The sequence below is a fragment of the Struthio camelus genome, chromosome 9 (genome assembly GCF_040807025.1).
Source record: "Struthio camelus isolate bStrCam1 chromosome 9, bStrCam1.hap1, whole genome shotgun sequence".
NCBI classification, from domain to species: Eukaryota; Metazoa; Chordata; class Aves; order Struthioniformes; family Struthionidae; genus Struthio; species Struthio camelus.
The window spans coordinates 14769745-14788518 of NC_090950.1; the positions used below are offsets into that span (position 1 = coordinate 14769745).

Here is an 18774-nt window from a genome sequence, read left to right on the forward strand (position 1 = left end):
CCAAATTGTGCATCAAACAGCTGCATGTCTCCTGGTGCTCTTAACAGATGCTTTCTCACCTGGCTTAGGGTTCAGCAAGTTTGCTAGCTATGTTTAGAAACACACCTTGCTCCGGGTCGCTCACGCTTGGGAAGCGGCGGGTCGCGCATGACCGGCGCGCAGAGCTCCAGCAGACACGCTGACCTCACCTGCCGAGTTTTATTTGCACTAATGCCATATTTTGTCCACCGGGCTATTTCCTTCTCCAAAAATCAGACTCAGGCCCGTGATCCAGCAGCAACGAGGTCAATATTTTAACAGTGATTTCCAAGAGAAGCAAACCCAAACCTGAATCTTTGGAACGCTCTTTGCCAAATCTTGCCATCAGTGTTACCAAAAGAAAAGGAAAGATCAAACGGGCTGGCTCGGATGGATTGTTAGTCCTATACCTATGACTACTAACATCATGTATATAGATGAAAAATTAGGAAATGCTAGAAAAATGCAGAGCGACATTAAGCACACTGGCACATACTGAAAGTATGTACCAAACCTTTCCTTCAACCAAGAAGCATTTCTAAGCTGTTTCCTTTACAGCTAGTTGCTTGGTAGGAAATGCTGTGCTGCTTAGACAGAAAAATATTTTCTTTTCCAGAAGACTCCATAAAATCCCCACACAGAGCACACTGTGCATCTTGATGAGAATTAATTACTTGTTTCCTGCAGTAGTTTGATATACAGCTAATCCCCCCACGTTGTCTAAGCAACTTATTTCCTCTAGTGAGCGAAGAGCAGCCTAGCTTGCTCGTCAACAGAAAACAAGACGGTTCAATTTAAAAAAGAAAAGGCAGAGCACTGGCAACACACATCTGCAGGCTGTAAAAAGCTGAAGAGCAACGTTAGAAGATGCAGGTAGACGCACTTTGTACATCTTCCAGTTTTTTCCATGCAAAGATATTCCAGAATAAAATGTTACCAAATATAATGAAATTGAGATGTTCTAATATATGAAAACAATGTCATAAGCCCAGAGCTATTAATTCCTAAGAGCTGTGGGCTATAGCTTATCATTATCATCTAGAAGTGAACGATAGCTGTAACAGTCAATTCCTTTTCTCCCCAGTGACTAAATCATTTATTAGCTAAATTATTTATTAATGTAAAAGGCTGACATTTTCCAGTTAAGCTGATGAGATCCTGGAGGTTCTGATCATCCAAATCCCGTATTTGTGCACAATCCGTTGCCAATTAAAAAAAACTAAAAGGAAGCAGTTTTTGACATAGCGATTTTTAGACTGAGCACTAATGACCAATTTAGCATTAATTCTAAGACATATCTATAGATACACACTAGGAATAAATGTTTACAGCAGTAACCACACAGTTTTGGAAATGACATATTAAACAGAACACTCACACTAGGAACTGAAACCGGCTGAAATCCTCCCAGCTGCATTGCAACTCATCAGGTCCCCGGGTGAGGACCGAGCTGTTGCAAGCCCCGTAACGCAGCCGAGAGCCGCAGGCAGCACCGGGGGGGCTGGCGGTCAGAGGAAGGGGCAAACGGCCACGAGGGACAAGGAATTGCGTTCCCTCTATCCAACCTGCCCTGGTGACCCTGTGCCACGTCCAAAGCGGATGGACACTCCCCTCCAGCAACTAACATCAGCGACGGGTGGAGAGAAATGCCAGATATTCGTAAAAACAATCTTTATATTGACCCACTGGCTTGGAAAATACATGCCGTACAATTAAGACAAGCTAGATAAGGTAAAACTTCAAAAGTCCATGGAAGTTCAGTGGAATCACATTGGAGAAGTTATATTGCATGGACTAGTTGGCTCCAATGTCACTAAGAACTGGCCAGATGCCACATGCTTTCTTTTTGCTTTATTTTACGTTACTTACAATTACTTTGCAAAACACAACCATTAGCTAGAAAAATAATTTTTCTTTCAATTTCCAGGTTTGCAGAGTAGAATGGTATTAAATATTTTCTACAGCAAACCTTGAATCTGCACAAAGGACCTGGAAAACACAGGTGGAATAAGCAACACTGATAGGAAATCACAGCACACTGTTTACAATGCAAACTCACACTGTTGCAATACAGCTCCCAGATCAGATCTGTCAAGACAGGTAAGCAAACGAAGGCAGCAAATAACAAGCTGGTCTCTAAACTCTCTTCCAAAGCCTTGTTCAAAGGCTGGAGCAGTATGAACATCTGCATATACCAGAATTTTACGAAGAACACAGTTACAGCCCAAATCACTACGACTTTGTGCATTATCAGGCCAATTCCTTGTCCTGCTGGAGACCTCCTAGGACTTCACTGTTTCTGCACGCAGGTCCCCCTTACCGCAGAGATGCATTCAGCAAGGATTAGAAGGGGCAACGACTATGATAATAACTGCAGACTAAGAACCACCTGGGCAAAGCAGGTGATACCTCCCCAAAGCAGAAGTCTTGCACCTGCTCTCCACCGGGGTTACCCCAGCTGCGACGCGTAAGGGATCCCCTGCACAACGTCATTGTAGCACTGCCACCAGGCTGACCTCCTTTTAGGAGACAGACTAGTTACCCAAAGGAGGTGACGATATGCTTAAGAGTCATCCTCCACACCCACGGGGGAACGCACGGACTCGCTGCGCTGCATCCGGTTGTTCCTGTTGCAACACAATCCCTTGCCCACCCGGGGCGTCCTGGCGGCCCCTCCCTCTGGTCGGACACACGCTGCCCCTGCAAAGTCAGCCTTTATCCGCTCCCTCAGCTGGAGAGCCCTCATAAAATAATCCATATCTTTAATAAAACTATACTGTTGCCTGTTGACACCTACTAACTGAGATGCTACAATGCTTAATTTTTCTGGAGACTATATTTCATAATAGTCACCACTGTGGTCAGTGGCCTCACAGCACAGCTGCAATGATTAACAGTGACTCACTCAGTCATCCGGCTCTTCAAACTCGCAACATCACTTTATTATCCTTATGGAAAGTGCACCAAGTCACGTTTGCACCATAAGGACCAGGCCATTTTTAAAGCAGGTGTTTCAGTCTAGTTTTATTCAAGTGTATACTAGGTTGTAAAACTCAGTCAGGAGACCAGATTTTAAAACCTCCCAGGAAAGCTATTAAAAATACTCACTGGATAGATGTGGGGGTAATAGGGAGGAATATAAGACCACTTTCCTGTGGTCCCACTATGGATTTGGGAGTGAGAAGATGTTGGGAACAATGGTTTTTTCTCCTAGCATGAGGTAGATTGTTCTCCAAGCTTACTTCTGTAAGCAAGGCTGCTGGGCAAGAAACACTCCCCCCCCGCCCCGCCGAGAAACGCTGAAAAAAATAAGAAGTGGGTTGGCATTTCATCTATTTGTTTCTTTCAAAAGCTTAAGAGAAATCTTCTCTTCCCTGAGAGAACAGAAAAGATACCAGAAACGTACTGTATTCACAAACAAGGGATAACAATTTTCAACTGAAATCTGAAAATACCTTTTAAAGATACATTTCAGCCTCGAAGGCCTTTGGCAAACCGCGTCCGGCGTTACGAGGGAGCCCCTGGCCCCGCAGCGGTGAGCCCGCGAGGCCCTGCGCACTCCTCCTCCTGGGCCACCGCCTCGGCCAGCTGGACGCAGCCCCCAGGCAGACCCTTCACTGCCTTTCACCCGCACAGCGGGAGCAAGCGCCCGACAGCAAGCCTTATTAGCGCTGCCATAAATATTTTGTAAGTGGTTCCCCTCCATGAAACGAGCGGGCGCTGAGCTCGCAGCGCGACACAGATGCTCCTCTGTCAGACACTTTGCACCAGTTATCCAAACAGCATCGCAGCACAGCGAAGAATGACTTCGGTAACAGATGCTTCCAGAAAAAGAGTAATACAGAAGTGATCAGTCAGGCTCTCCTAAACATCTTTTCACATAATCACATGCATCTACCTTAAAAAAGAAAAATCAGATAAATCATTTCAGCCTTCATATATGCCTTCAGTTCCCTATCAAAATTCGGATGCCCAAAGGGCTGCACCCCCAGAGAAGGCCATCCTAGCCCCACATCTCGCCAGAGCCCCAAGCCGGCAGGGCCCCGAGGACCAAGCCCACAGCTATGCAGGCTAGAATGCTACTGCTTTTTGCAGGATTAGAGGTGCTCAAATGTACATGTTTCTTCTCAGAGCAAAGGAAATCCAAAGCAACTCTACTGACATTAGCAATGGCATTTAGATTTATACCAACGTTATCCAGATCTGAATTTGGACCAAAAAAGAGCTACATAAAGATAGACAGGGGCAAAGTTTATCCTCAAGTGAACAAAATGACATCTATATGGACATTAATAGCTTCTGAAATTCTCTAGGTTGATACAACATTAGCGATTCAAATGCCAAACCACATTCACTTTGTTTTTCTTGGAAAGCTTCACATACACGTAAGAAAACCCCCAAACCATACCAGAAACTAAAGGTCAGGCTGTTACTTTCAGAATCGGCATAGTAAACTGCAGAACAAACAAGTTACAGACATTTCCCTGCTTATTGCTGCCCATTGCACGTGCCTGTTTTTCTAATACACTATAAGCAGCCAAGAATCACTTCTGATGTAAAGAAGTAAAAATCCTAAATTGAAAAGACAACATAAATGCCCTCAGAAAATCATTTAAAATATGTATGTGTTTTTCATAACAAAGTAGACCTGAGCTGTTTCAGTGCAAAGTTTCCCCAAAGAGGGCTCTCGGACTGTGACCGCTCTCCAGAGCCCTCAGGAACCTCTCCACTCCTAACAGCTCATCTCATCCTCTCACCGGAGGGGACATCTAGTTTCCCTCACAATAAGCTCTGCAGCTCTACAAAGCCTCTCACATTAGTCCAAAATCTGCTGAGATTCTGCCTTTTTGATAAACGTCCCCAGGTGAGCTCTTTGCTTCAGACTGCTCTTTGCCCTCCCCCATCTGGCACCCTGAGCAGGAGCCCTGTCCATGGGCTTAGGAAAGCAGCATGAGCTTGTCCTACCATGGGACTGAAATCCCCACACTGCAGCTCTGGGAATTTGCTGAAACTCCTTTCAGCTGTCGCTTGCAACGCACAATCTCTTCAAATGCTGCTCTCATTAGGAGAGATTAGTTTCCACCAGTTCTGCAGCCGAGAAACTTGTCAGCATTTTGAACATACGAAGGATGCGGAAGAGTGACTTCAGAAAAGGAACAATTAAACAGTGACTAATTAAGATTTCAGTGAATATTTTTTCGTGTCCTGAAGTGCGAGGGCTTTCATCACCCCTGATTATGAAAGGCGGTTGTCTCATTCGTTCAGAGGCTGATCCAAGGCTCACTGTGAGCAACGGAAAGGCTGCCACTTCACTTCTGCAGACCCCAAAGCAAGTCCAGGATTCCTCACCCAGGCATTTCCTACAGCCAGGCAAGGTTAGCCTAGTACTCTTTCCACTGCCCATCAGCCATCTACAAAGAAATTTTCTGACTTCCATCCATCATAGCAATTGAGGAGAACAAAATACCAAGTCCCTTGTGCTTGGATAGCTGCTTGGAAAAGTGCTTCCCATCACTGCGCCAGAAACTGTAAAACAGTGCAGGTGAGGTGCAGGGAGCTGCGTTCAACCTCAAAGCTACAAGAAAGGCAAGGACTGCATACTGGAACGCTCTCTTTTGCGGTACAAGGCAACAGCAGGACCTATCGTAGCTCCTGTGACCTTTCCAAACATGCAACATTTCCTTCTATATCAACTCTGCATTTTGAGGTAGAAATGTAAAATATTGCCCTTTGAAAATGTTATACATCCTAGCACCAAGCTTCAGGGTTTAATGAAAAAAATCTCTAAACCTAAGATCAAAACAAAGCAGTCTCTCATATGAAATTGCTTCCCACCATTCCTTATAAACCATTGAAAAATTATACTGCCATCTCAAACGGCAAAATAAAAGTTAATGGATTCAAAGGCATATCCCTATGCATTGAGAAAAGACTGCACTCCTAAATCTGTGTTTTTGAGTGATTTAACATACATTTATCAAAGCGAACTGTCCAATTTTGTAGAAAATAACATCCGTTCTGCAGAACTCTGCACCTGATGTTCCAGCAAGAAGCAGGCAACAGAAAGAGGGCTCCACTTGCCGCGTAATCCAGACCACATTATACCTCAAATCAATTCATCAGAGGCTGTCAGCAGCTTTAGATGATGTACTCTGGTGGTCATACTTACCTGGAATCCCTTAACATGAGCGCTCCCTGCCCGCAAAGCGCAGTCAGGTACTACACTTACGCTGCGGCCAAGATTGCCCAGGACCTTTCTTTGGAAAGCCAATTTAGTTCTCCAAAGAAAATGTCAGGAACAAATTAAAAGTGCAGTGTAACTAGATGAGCTGGGTATGTTACTTCCATATGACTTACTGAGTGGTGGAAGCAGTGCAGCTCCCCGGTGATCCAAAAAGAAGAGCACCAGACGCTGGACCTGCAAAGCCCACATATATTGTACCTTCCGTAGGGTCAACACCTGCAAGTAAGGCTCCGGTTTTACAACGAGCTTTGCACCCCGGAAAGCCCAGCTTTGGTTTTTGTGGCACTGGGGGGCTTTATGAACTGAGTAGCTTGGTGGTATTCTTTGCTTCAAAATAGATTTTTAAACAAGTTACCCAATTCACGTGTGATCCTACTTTTTCTTTCTCCTCTTCTTCTCATCTCCAGGTGCTTTAATCCACTGGTTTTCCTAGAGAGCATTTAGTTTTGGAGGGATCAAGCACTTTCTTTTCTTTTCTAGCTCTATGTTCACCGTGCTCCTCAGGTCCTGCCTGTCCACCCACCCGATGCTGGCAAACAGCAAACACGTGTGCTTTTTGCCGACTGCAGAGGAGAGCCTACACCTGCCATGAAGTGAACGCATTCCTCTCTAGAAAGCAAACGTGCTGCAAGAAAACCCTACTGGCGTTCAAGGGGAAACTGAAGGCACCATCTAGAAGACAGAGTGGGTGCAAAGAAAGACCGAAATGCTGACCGGGCCTGGACCTCAGGCAGTTTTCCCAGTCCTCTTGAGAGATGCAGGGTCACAAAAACACCTCCACTTTTCGTAGACACAGCCCAGCCAGCGAACGTGGGGCGGCTCAGAGCCAGGGCCCTCCTCCCGACCAAGCGTCAAAGCCCCATGTCTCGTCCTCGGCTGGACCCTCACCTGGGCCACGCGCTATCCTGGGAGTCGCTGCCCGGTATGTTCTTCATGACCTACCACAAAAACTAACCAGCCAGCACTTCAACAACACTGCACATCTCTCTAGCAGTGCATTTTAGCAGGAGGCACCAAAGCTGTCTTCATTATCAGGATTTCCTCAGACAAGCAGCACAGAGCTCAATAGTCCCTTTCAGCCAAGCTATCAAGAGGATCGGCGTTAACTTTTCAAAATGCCCTTCCCTCCACTTCTAACCCAAACAGCGGCACACAGCTGTGGAAAGCGAAGCCTGCACAGATCGGCACTGTGCAGACGCCGCCTTAAAAGCGCCGAGAGAAAAAGCACGCTTCTATACATCTTGATTCAAATCTATAGATATTCAGGCATTTCACACAGAAAATTCCTGTGGAGTGGAAAAAAAAAACAAAAAACATTGATTTAACAAAAAAAGCAAATGGATTTCATATTATCCAGCAGTGCTGGAACCAGCAGCATAGAAAGCGATGTGGACACTGCGGAGTAAGAGAGCAAGCCAAGTGTCACAGAAATATCTCACTTCATCCTCTACATGCAAACGCTTCTAGTCTGGGCTCACCTTGCCCTTAAAACAGCTATATATGAGAAATCTGTTAAATTGCCTCTTTCTGTGACTGGAAGTAATACTTCCTATTTCCCCCCACAGACCATCCCATGAAGAGCTTCACTCGGCTCATGAGACATCTTGAAATCCCTAGCTGCAGAGCAACCCACAGCCAAAGTCCTTTCTCCAATCTGTGTTTTGTATTGGCTTCTTCCTGCTGATCTGATCCTGAAGCTGATGATTTTGGAAAAAGTGAAAGAAATCCTCTGCCGTCCTCAGCAGAGTGGCTGCCCAGTGAGCCAGCGCGACGGCGCTCGCTATGCCCTGGCAGCCAGGCAGCTCAGTGAGCAGCAGCGTGGGGTTTGCACAATTCCCAAAATGTACTTTTCTGGTCAAAAACTGGAAAGCATAATAAATTCCAGATGGAGAAGCTAAAGATGGGCAAAAGGTTCTGTGAAATAAATAGTCTCAAATCAGGGAAAGAGAGATTAAAACCCTGTTTTGGAAAAGTTTGAAGTATTTTTTTCTAATGATTTTGCTGTTTGTTTTTACACTCTCCAGCTCCAAGCGGGAGCCAGAAGAACCAGCACACCGTGACAAAACTCTTCTTAGGGTATTTCTCTTCCCAGCAGAAGGAAATGCTAGAAATCTGAGGACAAGACTTAACATATTACTGGAGATACTTAACATAACACTGGAAACCAAGTTCAGCATATTAATTTGGACTGGACAGTTTTTATAAATCAACAACAGAATTTTGACCAGAATGAACTTGGGGGGCAGAGAGGAGAGGGAGAAAACTACCTTTTTCAGCCTCAGGTCAGTATCATCATCATCATCATCACCACCTGAAAAAGCACACATTCATCCTGACAGCAGGAAAGCTTGTCTCCAGCTACAAGAAAGCTGCACAGAAACTCAGGTTCGCTATGGAGATCCTCCCCTTGCAGAAGGAAAGGAAAGCTAGAAACTTGCAGGCTCAGAGGATCTATCCGATGTTGGCACTGTCACCACGGGAGTCCCATGTCCTCCAGACCCCAAACTCCTCTCCCCTGGCCCCAAACAGAGGCTCTGAATACCTGAAAATTTACTCCAGAGTCATTCTGAATATTTAACACAAAACATATGGAACATCCATCCGCTTAAATCCAGCGGTCAGCAACCCAGGGGAATGGGGAGAAGAAAATAGCCACAAATCCGAACTTCGGGACGTTTGATTAACTTTCTATCTGTTCCCAATGTTCTTGGCAATTCCCATTCACTGCGTCTGGAGAAAACGTTTTCACATGAGGAGACATTTGAAAATTGTCTGACATGACACAGACCCAACATTGAGAAGGGGAAACAGCACTGAGCTACCGCACTGAGATCCCAAAATAAAAAGCACTACACTCATAACGTGGCTTGATCATTACAACTTAAATTAATAACTCAGATCAAAACTGAATTTGTTAGCATTGCCTTGAAAGTACAACCAGCTGTTAACTTGAGAGAGGGGAGGGTAATAGCTTAAAAAAAGGCTCTGACCCCTTCCAGATCTCCTGCTCCCTCAAATCAAGCACAACTGGACTGGGGGGAAACCTGTGGGGGAACAGAGACAAACAGCAAGGAACAGTTTGCCCTATCAAAATTTTTACATTTCCAGATTCAAATTGGAATTATTACCAGTGATAACTGGTTCATCAGAAAAGCAGTTACCATTTAAATACCCCCAATGAAAATACGTATTGAGGATCTTCTAAGAGACCAACATTTCAGAAGACATCATTGAACCGCTAAGATAACATTCAATGTAATAAGATTAACTTAATCATCCTGACTCTCTGCATAATTTTGTTGAAGTGCCATCATTAAGATGGCAAAATACCAGAAATGCGTGCAACTTTTTTTTTTTTTTTGAAGATTTTGTGAATCAAGAATTACGCTTCTTAATCAGGATTTTCAGTATTTCAGCAGGAAAAAAAAAGTCACGAAAAGCCATATCTGGTCTTCTTGCTGCGCTGGGAATGAGGCCACCTGTAATCTGGTCAAAGAGGTCTGATGCATTCACTCAGAAAGGACCCAAAAGACTGACCCTACTGTCACCTGTAACCTTTTCCAGCTATTATTTGAAGAGCAAATAAGTTGAGTTATTATACCGGAAAACAGTGTAAGAAATAAAGCAAATATTAAACACTGCTTCATGGGACTTTTCAGTTGCACATTTACATGCCTCTAGGCCAGACCCTCATCTTGCTTCCATAGAGGGACAAATCGCAAATGAAGCCACCAACGCACAAACGTGAATGAGGAGACGCCAATGTGATGCCACCGCGGTCTGGCAGACTCCACGGCGTCGCTCAAGTTAATATCCATCCCTTACAAAAATTATCATTCTTGGAAGGAAATGGCAACGCTCTGGATACGTTAATGACTGCCCTGCTGTTTGTCATCAGGGAATAGAAAAAACAAAAAACCAGGCAGTTAAAATTTGGAACTATTTCGGCTGAATTCCTTAGGCTTTGACTGCCTTCCATCAAGGAAATCACTGATTTTTTACTCCTCTTGGTCATCAAACAGGCTGTTAGCTTCATAAGCAGAAACTGCTAGTGTACTTCATAAACGAACCTTTAAGATCATTTCCCAGAGGGCTTTCTACAAGGCAGTCACCAATTCTGATTTTCTTTTGGTCACAGAATGCTTCCCCAGAGCCATTCATTTTTGTTTTAAATAACGTTAAAAAAAAAAAAAAAAAAGAACTGCCCAAACTAAGTGGTGCCAGATGAGCTTTTTTGAATTCACGGTGCTTGGATTTCTGACAACTGTAAAGTCAGAGTAGCAAACTAGTCTAAAAACTTTGATGCTTTGAAAGATATCCTGAAGCTACGTAATGCCAAAATATCATGCCATGAGACTTCCCAGATATGAGCATTCACATGATTCAAGCTTAAATTCAAGTACATTTTACTTACTCCCTCTAATATAACATTTAATACAGCCAAAGTTCAGTAGTAGCAGTATCAGACCGACTATACATGTCTTGCAGCAGTTTCTGTCTAGACAGCTGTTTGTATGCTTTACACTTTGAATCTGTGGTGGGGTTTTTTTCCTGGAAAGGATTACTCTGTATGCGTTTAAAAAATTGGGAAATATTGTTTCAACTGACTGAATACTGCATTTTTTGAAGAGACATATGCATCACATGCGTCTGACCACCGGACATACAACAGCAAGAGGAGAACTGGATTCTGAAAGCATCAACAGCACCCAAAACTGCACCCCATGCAAACAGATACAAACAGTGTCATAAAACTGGTGACGGAGACGTACACTCTGTACCTGTGATTACCTTGAAGCCATCACGTACACTTAACTCTGCACAGACCAGAATTTCTTTAGTAAAGAGTCTCAATTAGCCTGATAAGGAAAAGGTGTTTTCTGTGTACGCTAGAAGGTAGTGGACGCAGGTATTTCTCAGCTGTCAGTGATCCCCAAATCTAAAAATTTCAGTAGATTCAAAATGCACAGTCCCAGGGTACAAAACCCACAGAAAAACAAAGGATCCATGCATCAAACCTGCAAGGGCGGTACTCACAGATGTGCCTGACAGTAAGCAGCAAGACCTCCACTACCGCTTCTTTCCCTTACTTCACTTGGATCAATAGCTGCATCGTGTTTTTATTACTTTGTCTTAATGCTGTGGAGCTAAATTGCATCAGTGACTCAAAGACGATGGCAGAGCTCCCTTTACACACACACATGCACACACTTCCCATAAATTTGTCAGGGGTAGCACAAATTATGCGACGGCAAAATTAAGCCTTCAGGTTCAAGCAGTCAGACTAGCTCTAGTAAACCAAGGACCTCGAGCCGGGTGCCTTACGTTGCGCACTGTCTTCCCTCACGTCCACTTTACCTGAGCTCTCCCCAACAGGGTTTCACAGCATATTAGAAAACATGTGGAACGGTATTCTATGAAAGAAAGAAATTCTGGCAGTATGAGAATATGCTGCAGCTATCTGCTATTAAATACTTGCCCAGGAATGGCCCACAACCATGGGCTTTTGGTAAGAATATCAAGTTTTCAGAGGAGCAGACAGAGAATCGCCAGGGTCCTACCATGAAGCACTTGATCATTTGCACTCATCTATTAAGACACTTCATGGGACAACATTCAGAGCAGGAAACAGTGGTGCAGCCAGCCTGGATTGAGGATGATGACAGAAATCAAACAAGCACTGGCCAAAGACAAGGCATCTGCACCAGAAATATTTTCTTGTCCAAGCCCGTGCAGCCAACGGTACAAAACGGAAACAGGCCCTGCTACACGACACCAGCGTGCGTTACCTGACTGCCACTTGATTTGAGCCCACCAGCATTGATCCATACAAAATAAAAGCAGGAGCCATATCCCAAAGGAAGTGGCAGCACGGCCCGGTGCAGATGCCCAGCGGCACAGCGCTGCCTCCTCTCTCCTGCTCCCACTCCAGGAGGAAACACATTTGGACACCGCGATTCCTCTGCCCGCATATGTTAAAGAGAAGTAGGAAAATTTTAAAATAGGGCTTATAAACAGCATGGACTCAGAAACTATGCACCCACTGGGATTTATTATCTAGAAGCAACGTCTGGCATCAAGCTTCCAGGAAAATTTAGGTTTCAAAGCAAATACCAGTCATCTCGTAGACAGGCAAATTAAACTTGCACTGAGACCTTGATTGTTTTCGAAAACCACTTCAGAGCTCTTCACGGGAGCTACAATACCACCAGCTGTCTCCGAAATCCCAGCTGCACCACCGGGAGTTTGTAACCCTCGCATGCTGCACCAGGCACAGAGAGTACATTTGCAAATAATTGTAAAGAAAGATTTCAGAACATTCTCGGCATTGTTTCAGCTAGAATCGTCAATACATTCTCTGCAAATCCTGCCATAAAAAGCATTGCCGAGAAGCTGCGGTGAGCCAGCGCATCGGCGTCCTGGCATTCTCCATAGGAAGTCAGCTCTTAAATATATTGAACACCTCTGGGTAGCTGTTCCAGCAGAAGAGATGAGGTCCTTTCACCTTCCATACTTTCACTGACGTTTTCTTGAACGCAAACCAGGAACGCTCCCATAGAAATTGGAGAGGAAAAGGATGTTTTCAAAAGAAATGCAAAGATCATTTCTTTTACAGTAAGCATGAATAATATGCCTATATTACCTGTGAAATCACAATCTTCTTACATGCTGCACCAGAAACTTAGGTGAACCCTACTGCATATTCCCTCCATGCTCCAGCTGCGCAGTTTCTTATGTCGCTAACAGAACTGTCCCACTAACTTCGGCAAAAACGCACATAACTGAGATGTTGCTACAGGTGAAAGAATGGCAAAAGATGAAAGGAGAGGAAAAGAAAAAGCTGTCTTCACTGTATTAGATTTTCAGGGAAATTCCAGAAACCTGGATGTTTAAGTTTCTCTCTTATTCTAATTCATTGAATTCAATTCAATGTATCTTCCAGCAACAGTAAATATATGAGACAATGGAGGCTTCTTCCTTAAACAGCAGGACTACAGGAAAAGCTTCAATCAGAGAGAGGTGGAGTGCAGAGCAGAGCAGCAAAGCAGATCGGGATGGGGGCTTTTCACAGCACCGACACTTTCTGCCAGGAGCGGCCATGACAACACCAGGGGCCTGTCCATCGCCTGCCCCAGGGGCACGGGGTGCTCCAGAGGGCTTCACCACGTTTTTGTAACCGAATTGATGATGATGCCTCATTGCTTTATTTCTATTGTGTAGACCTCAGCTCTGCTACTGCCCTCAATATTGGAAGTCCGCTGCAATTGCTGTACATGTCTGGTCAAAGCCAAAAATCTCAGCACAAACTGTGAAACCTGACAGCACTAAACGCATCTGGAGCAAAAGCAGCTCTTGCAGGAACTGCCACAAACCTGGACCACACAGCCGTGCTGTATATCCTAGAGGGGCTGACAAAGGAGACCCTCACGCAGCGGGTGACCACAGCACCCTCTGGCAGCAACGAGACAAACGCTCGCCCATCGCGACACTCACTCCCGGTCAAGTCACACATACGTAGCTCTCCTCAACACTGAGGGCAGGGCTAACCCATAAAAGCAGGCAACCACTTCTAAAGTCCGTTCATACTTTTTCTAACTGCACCAGGCCAAAAGAAATACTCACTGAAGGATGAAAATATTTTCATTGCCATTTTACTTATTACTTCATGCTGCACTTCACCATAGTTGGAAATCAGTCCGAGACGCATCTGGGACAAAATTACACCGCATACAGTTCACGCATGAAAATATGAGGAAAAAAACTGTACCAACTCCATACTTTCTGCATTAATAATACTGCTTAAAGGAGAGTCTAGTGAAGATGAGATTGGATGGGCCATTGTATTTTCCCCCTGTTATTCTAGGGTAGCAACTTAGCATAACAGTAATCATGGAAGACACGAGTGGAGACCCCAAGAAGTCATCTACTCAGTCCAACACCCTTCCTCACATGGGTCTGTCTTGTCTGTCCCCAAATCCTACTGGCAGTGGAGACTCCACAAGCTCTGGCCACCTCCCCAGCTTATGGAAAGTCTCCCCTGCTACAACCTAATGCCTGCTAATGAGACTCCCAAAACCCAATAACCAAAAAAGAAAAAAAAAACACGAAAGTTATCCCTAGCACACTCTGGAAATGCAGGTCCCTGCGGCAGTGGTGGCCCATCCACCCCCCCAGCCTGGCTGCTCCCCACATTGTTTCCACAGCAGCTGAAAACTCTCCTTCCTCCGCTTTCACTAGGAGGGAAGGGGAAGCCGTCTCACCGCAGAGCCAGACCTGCGCGGGAAGAGACAGGGAAACAAAGTCAAAGTGCCTGCGAAGAGGGATATACGGGGAGAGGGTGGGTCAGCGGTTGGGGGAAACCTGCACCCGGGGTCGGGTGCACCCGGGCTGAGGAGCACAACTGGATGGAGGTGGGCGAAGGGATGGAGGCACGGGGACACCTGCAACGGCACTTAGGTGTTGAGGGGGAAAGGGGAAAAAACAGAGACAAGGGGTTCAGAGGAAGGAGGCTAGACCTGGAAATGCTGGGGCTCACAGGAAGGAGGCTGAGGTCAGATGAGGAATTGCTGCGAGGAGACCGTCGCAGGACAACGAGAGGTGGGGTCATGGGAAAGGAACAAACAGACCTTGGGCGAGGACAAGGGGCAGGGGTGCCAGGCAGGTGAAGTGCGCAAGCAGACAGGTTAGTGATGCATCCTTCCTCCTTAGTGGTGCTTATTGCATTCATTCTTTCCACTTTTTGCTACATTGTTATTTAATCACTTGTGTGAATGAAGAATTATTGTGGGCTTATTGTGGCTTTTCCAAGGCTTTCTCCTTGTCCTCATTGTAGGAGCTGGGAAATGTCAAAAGCATCATTCATTCTGCAACTTCATACCCTTCTGGCTTGTTTTTTCAGAGTACCTACAGCTCTTTATGTGCTCCACCTGCTGCTCCTGTTGGCATGAATTGCAGCTACGGATGCTCAGCATTTTTGCCAAAGGCTGCCTAGAGTCTAGACAACCAAAAATATGTGGCACAAAATTTGTGGCCACTGCTGAGCAGTTTGGTTTACATGGCTCGCCCCCAGTGACAGGTAGGAACCATGACCCCAAGAAGTCATCTACTCAACCCAACACCCTTCCTCATATGGGTCTGTCTAGTCTATCCCCAAATCCTACTGGCAGTGGAGACTCCACAAGCTTGGGCGAGGACAAGGGGCAGGGGTGCCAGGCAGGTGAAGTGCACAAGCAGATAGGTTAGTGAGGCATCCTTCCTCCTTGGTGGTGCTCTGCAAGAGGTAACCTAGAGGCCCACCGAGATCACCACCTCCTCCAGAGCACCGTCTTTCACATGCGCTCCCTAAGACTCCCAAGACACGTGGGATGCAATAACATCATTAAGGACTGCAACGTAATGCATATGCATGAGGAGTTAAGGAGAAGTTAAGGTTACACTCACAACCTTATTCTGCCTAACACAAGCACTCGATTTTTTTTTAATCTCGCTTGCTCTTGTAGGCAATGTCATATATTCATGATATTCATATCTTGGTATTTTTTAACACCTCCTAATTCCAGGAAGCGGGCATGTAACCAAGCCATACAATCCTGACCGTCACACCACTGTTGCTTCAACTTTCCCTTTCTTTTTCCCTTTCCTCAGCATCTCTTTGCACCCAACCGTGGCATGCGGCATCACCTCAGGTCCTTGTCCCACAGCCACCCCCATGCTAACGGCGTGCCCCCAGGCACGAAACAGGTCCCCTGGGCCTCTTAAAACGGGCCCAAGAGCGTGAAGCCCTTAGCGCAGATACCTCGTTGCTTTAGGACAGAGCGCTTTCGAGCTAACAGTGGAAACCAAACTAATTGCAATACGCACACATAATTTTCACCCTCGACGCACAAACTCCGAACCTGGCCCATCCTTCCTGCCCACGAGGATCACGTTCCTTGTGCTAGTTAAAAGTATGTCGTCTTAAGAAAACAAATTATTCCTGTTGCTGGCTGGTGTGGAATCAAGCTGAAAGATCAGCTCAAACTTGGCTTCGGTACCAACCCAAACCAAGCCCTTTGCATTTTCTGCTCAATTGGTATCAAAGCAAATTCTCAATCTCAGCTGCAAAAGCAACAGAAGCCCTTCACTGGCATCAGCTAAGACCAACGACTCTTTCAAAAAGCGCCCAGCTCCCTCCCCTCAGACGTTTGCTCTGGACACCGCAGGCAGTCAGCGCGGCAGCACTACCGAGCGAGTTGGATCTCCTCGCTACTTTCTGCCTGCCTCCCATCTCCGCACGACTTCCCTCAGCCGCAGCTCCCGCCCGCCCGCCCGCCCGCCCGCAAGGCGCGCCCCGCGGATGCGCGCAGCGGCGGCCCCAGGACACGCACACGGACACGCACACGGACACGGCCGCCCTCCGCGCCGCGGCGCCCCGTCACGCACCGGACCCGCCGCTCCGGGGCTGCCAAAGCGCCTGGCCGGGGACCCACGTCCCTCTTCCCCGAGGGGCCGGCGAGCGCGGCACCGTCCCCGCGGCGTGGACTGCTCCCGGGGCGCGAGCCGCCCACGCAGCCCCCTTTTCCCCCCGCGGCCGCCCTGCCGCGCGCGACCCCCTTCTCCCTTCCCCCCCCCCCCGCGGGGGGAAACTCCCGAGTGCAACAAACTCGCGGCGCGGCCCCCCCGGCCCCGCGCCTACCTGCAGCCTCTCCGTGGCCGGCTGCCACATGGTGCCGGCGGGCGGCGGCGGCGGCGGCGGGGACGGCGCGACCGAGCGGGCGCCGAGCGCGGCTCTCTCCGGGCGCGCTCCCCGCCGCGCCGCCCACCCGCGGCTCCGCCCCCCGCCCCGCCCCCGCGGGACCCACGCGCCGCCCCCGCGGCGGGGCGCCCCCGCGGCGGGGCGTCCCCAGTGCTGTGGCGCCCGGGCGTCCCCCGACGGGCATCGGCCCTGTCCCCGGGGCGGAGGCGCCTTCGCCCTCTGCGGCCACGGGCTGTGGGGACCCTCTTCCCCGGGTCACGTACAACGCTGCTCCGTGGCCGTGTGCGGCCAGGTGTCGAGCCCGGTCCGGGCTCAGGAGCCCTTCCCCGTCCCCACGGGCAGCTCTTGGTCCCGGCTCGCTGGCGGCGCTGCCCGGGCGCGCTCCCGGGACTGCCGCTCGGCCTCGCCGTCCGGACGTGCCGGCGTCGCGCACAGCCCAGCACGGGCCTCGCGTCCTCCTCCTCATCTCGCCCCTCCGGCCGTGGGCAAGGGAGCGAGGTATGGAACGGTGTAACCCCCCTCCCCGACAAGCAGACCCAAGACTTCCGTTATTCTGCTCAGCAACGTGACTCATAAAAGATGCAGAGCCAACCTGAGAAGGCAGGGAACGGCAGGCGAAGGTGTATCGCTTGCAGCTGATGTATTGGTTTCCAAATGCTGACTTCGAAAATGCATCTTCTGCCATCTCACAGCGATCCTGGTATGTTTCCTCAGCAGATTCGTCGGCGTCGACTGGTGTCGCAGCTTACCCTGACCAGCGCAGGAAGGCAGCAGGTCTCCAGGCCGGCAGGACAGGGAGGGCTACGTTTTTGCTGGCGGCAAAACGGGGGGGGGGCTCTTCAAAAAGCCAGAGGCAAAATGAACGGGCCCAAACTCTTTTTTTGGCCTTCAAAAGATTGAAGATTAAAAACTCCAGAAGTGCCTAGCTCACTTTGGAGTTTGAGCCATGTTTTAAGAGGGGTGGAAAGCCTGGAGGGCAGGACCTCCCTGCTCCTAAGGCACTCTCCCCACAAGGCCCGGGTTTGCAGTGCATCCGGGGTCTCCGGAAGGACGCCTCGTCCGGCAGGAGCGGCGCAGCGTGACTGCCGCGGCGGCTCCCAGCGCGCGGCCCTTCCCGGCCTCACCTGCGAACGCTTTTCTGGCTCAGGGCCAGAATAGCGAGTTTTCGTTTTTTTCTGAAAACCTATCGCCAGTGCTGCCCTTGTCAGCAGCGGGCTAATTAAAGCAATTCAAGGCTTGCGGCTTCTTTTATTGATACACCGAAACGGCAGTGAGAGGACAGACTGAGCGCAGGCCCCCCCGGAAAGGGAACGACTAACCCAGCGCCTGGCGTCTCCTCCGGGCGCGCCAAGCGAGCGGGGCGTCCTCGCGCGGCCCCTTCGCCCTGCCCTTCCTTGCGGCTGGGGTTTACGTTTCTGGCGGCCTGTGCGAGGGAGGCTCTTTCTGAAAGCCTCTCTCTTCCCCGAGTCAACGCTGAAGCCGTTTGGTCAGGCCCTGCCGCAAGGGTGAACTTTCCAGGCATCGCCGCCTCCATCATCTGGGACTGCCCGCAGCCCCGGCTGGCGGCAGCGGCGGCATCCTGCAGGGGAAGTTCAGGATGTGCAATCAGCACCTGAGGCTTTTGGCTTCTTATTTACACAACTTTAATACGAACTAAGACAACTGGGGGGAGGGGGGGAAGAACCCTGCTTTTACTGCGAAGTGGGCCGCATGCTATTAGAGTAAACAGAAACGATCATTGTTACTTTAGTTCCCAAACAATGTGAAAACTAATGGG

The 18774-nt window shown here is 48.1% G+C and overlaps 1 protein-coding gene across 2 annotated transcripts in view; it reads right to left on the reverse strand.

The window, feature by feature from the left end:
- The window catches only part of PID1 (phosphotyrosine interaction domain containing 1), an 87248-nt gene extending 70174 nt beyond the window's left edge, over positions 1 to 17074 (reverse strand). The window contains exon 1 of one of the 2 annotated variants that reach the window (XM_068955062.1): positions 16938 to 17074. In XM_068955062.1, the coding sequence (XP_068811163.1) occupies positions 16938 to 16967 (30 nt within the window). In that variant the 5' untranslated portion in view covers positions 16968 to 17074. Of the gene's footprint in view, positions 1 to 1396; positions 1846 to 16937 lie in introns of those variants that run through there. The other variant, XM_009675779.2, reaches the window with a different exon arrangement.
- Positions 17075 to 18774: the final 1700 nt, after the last annotated feature.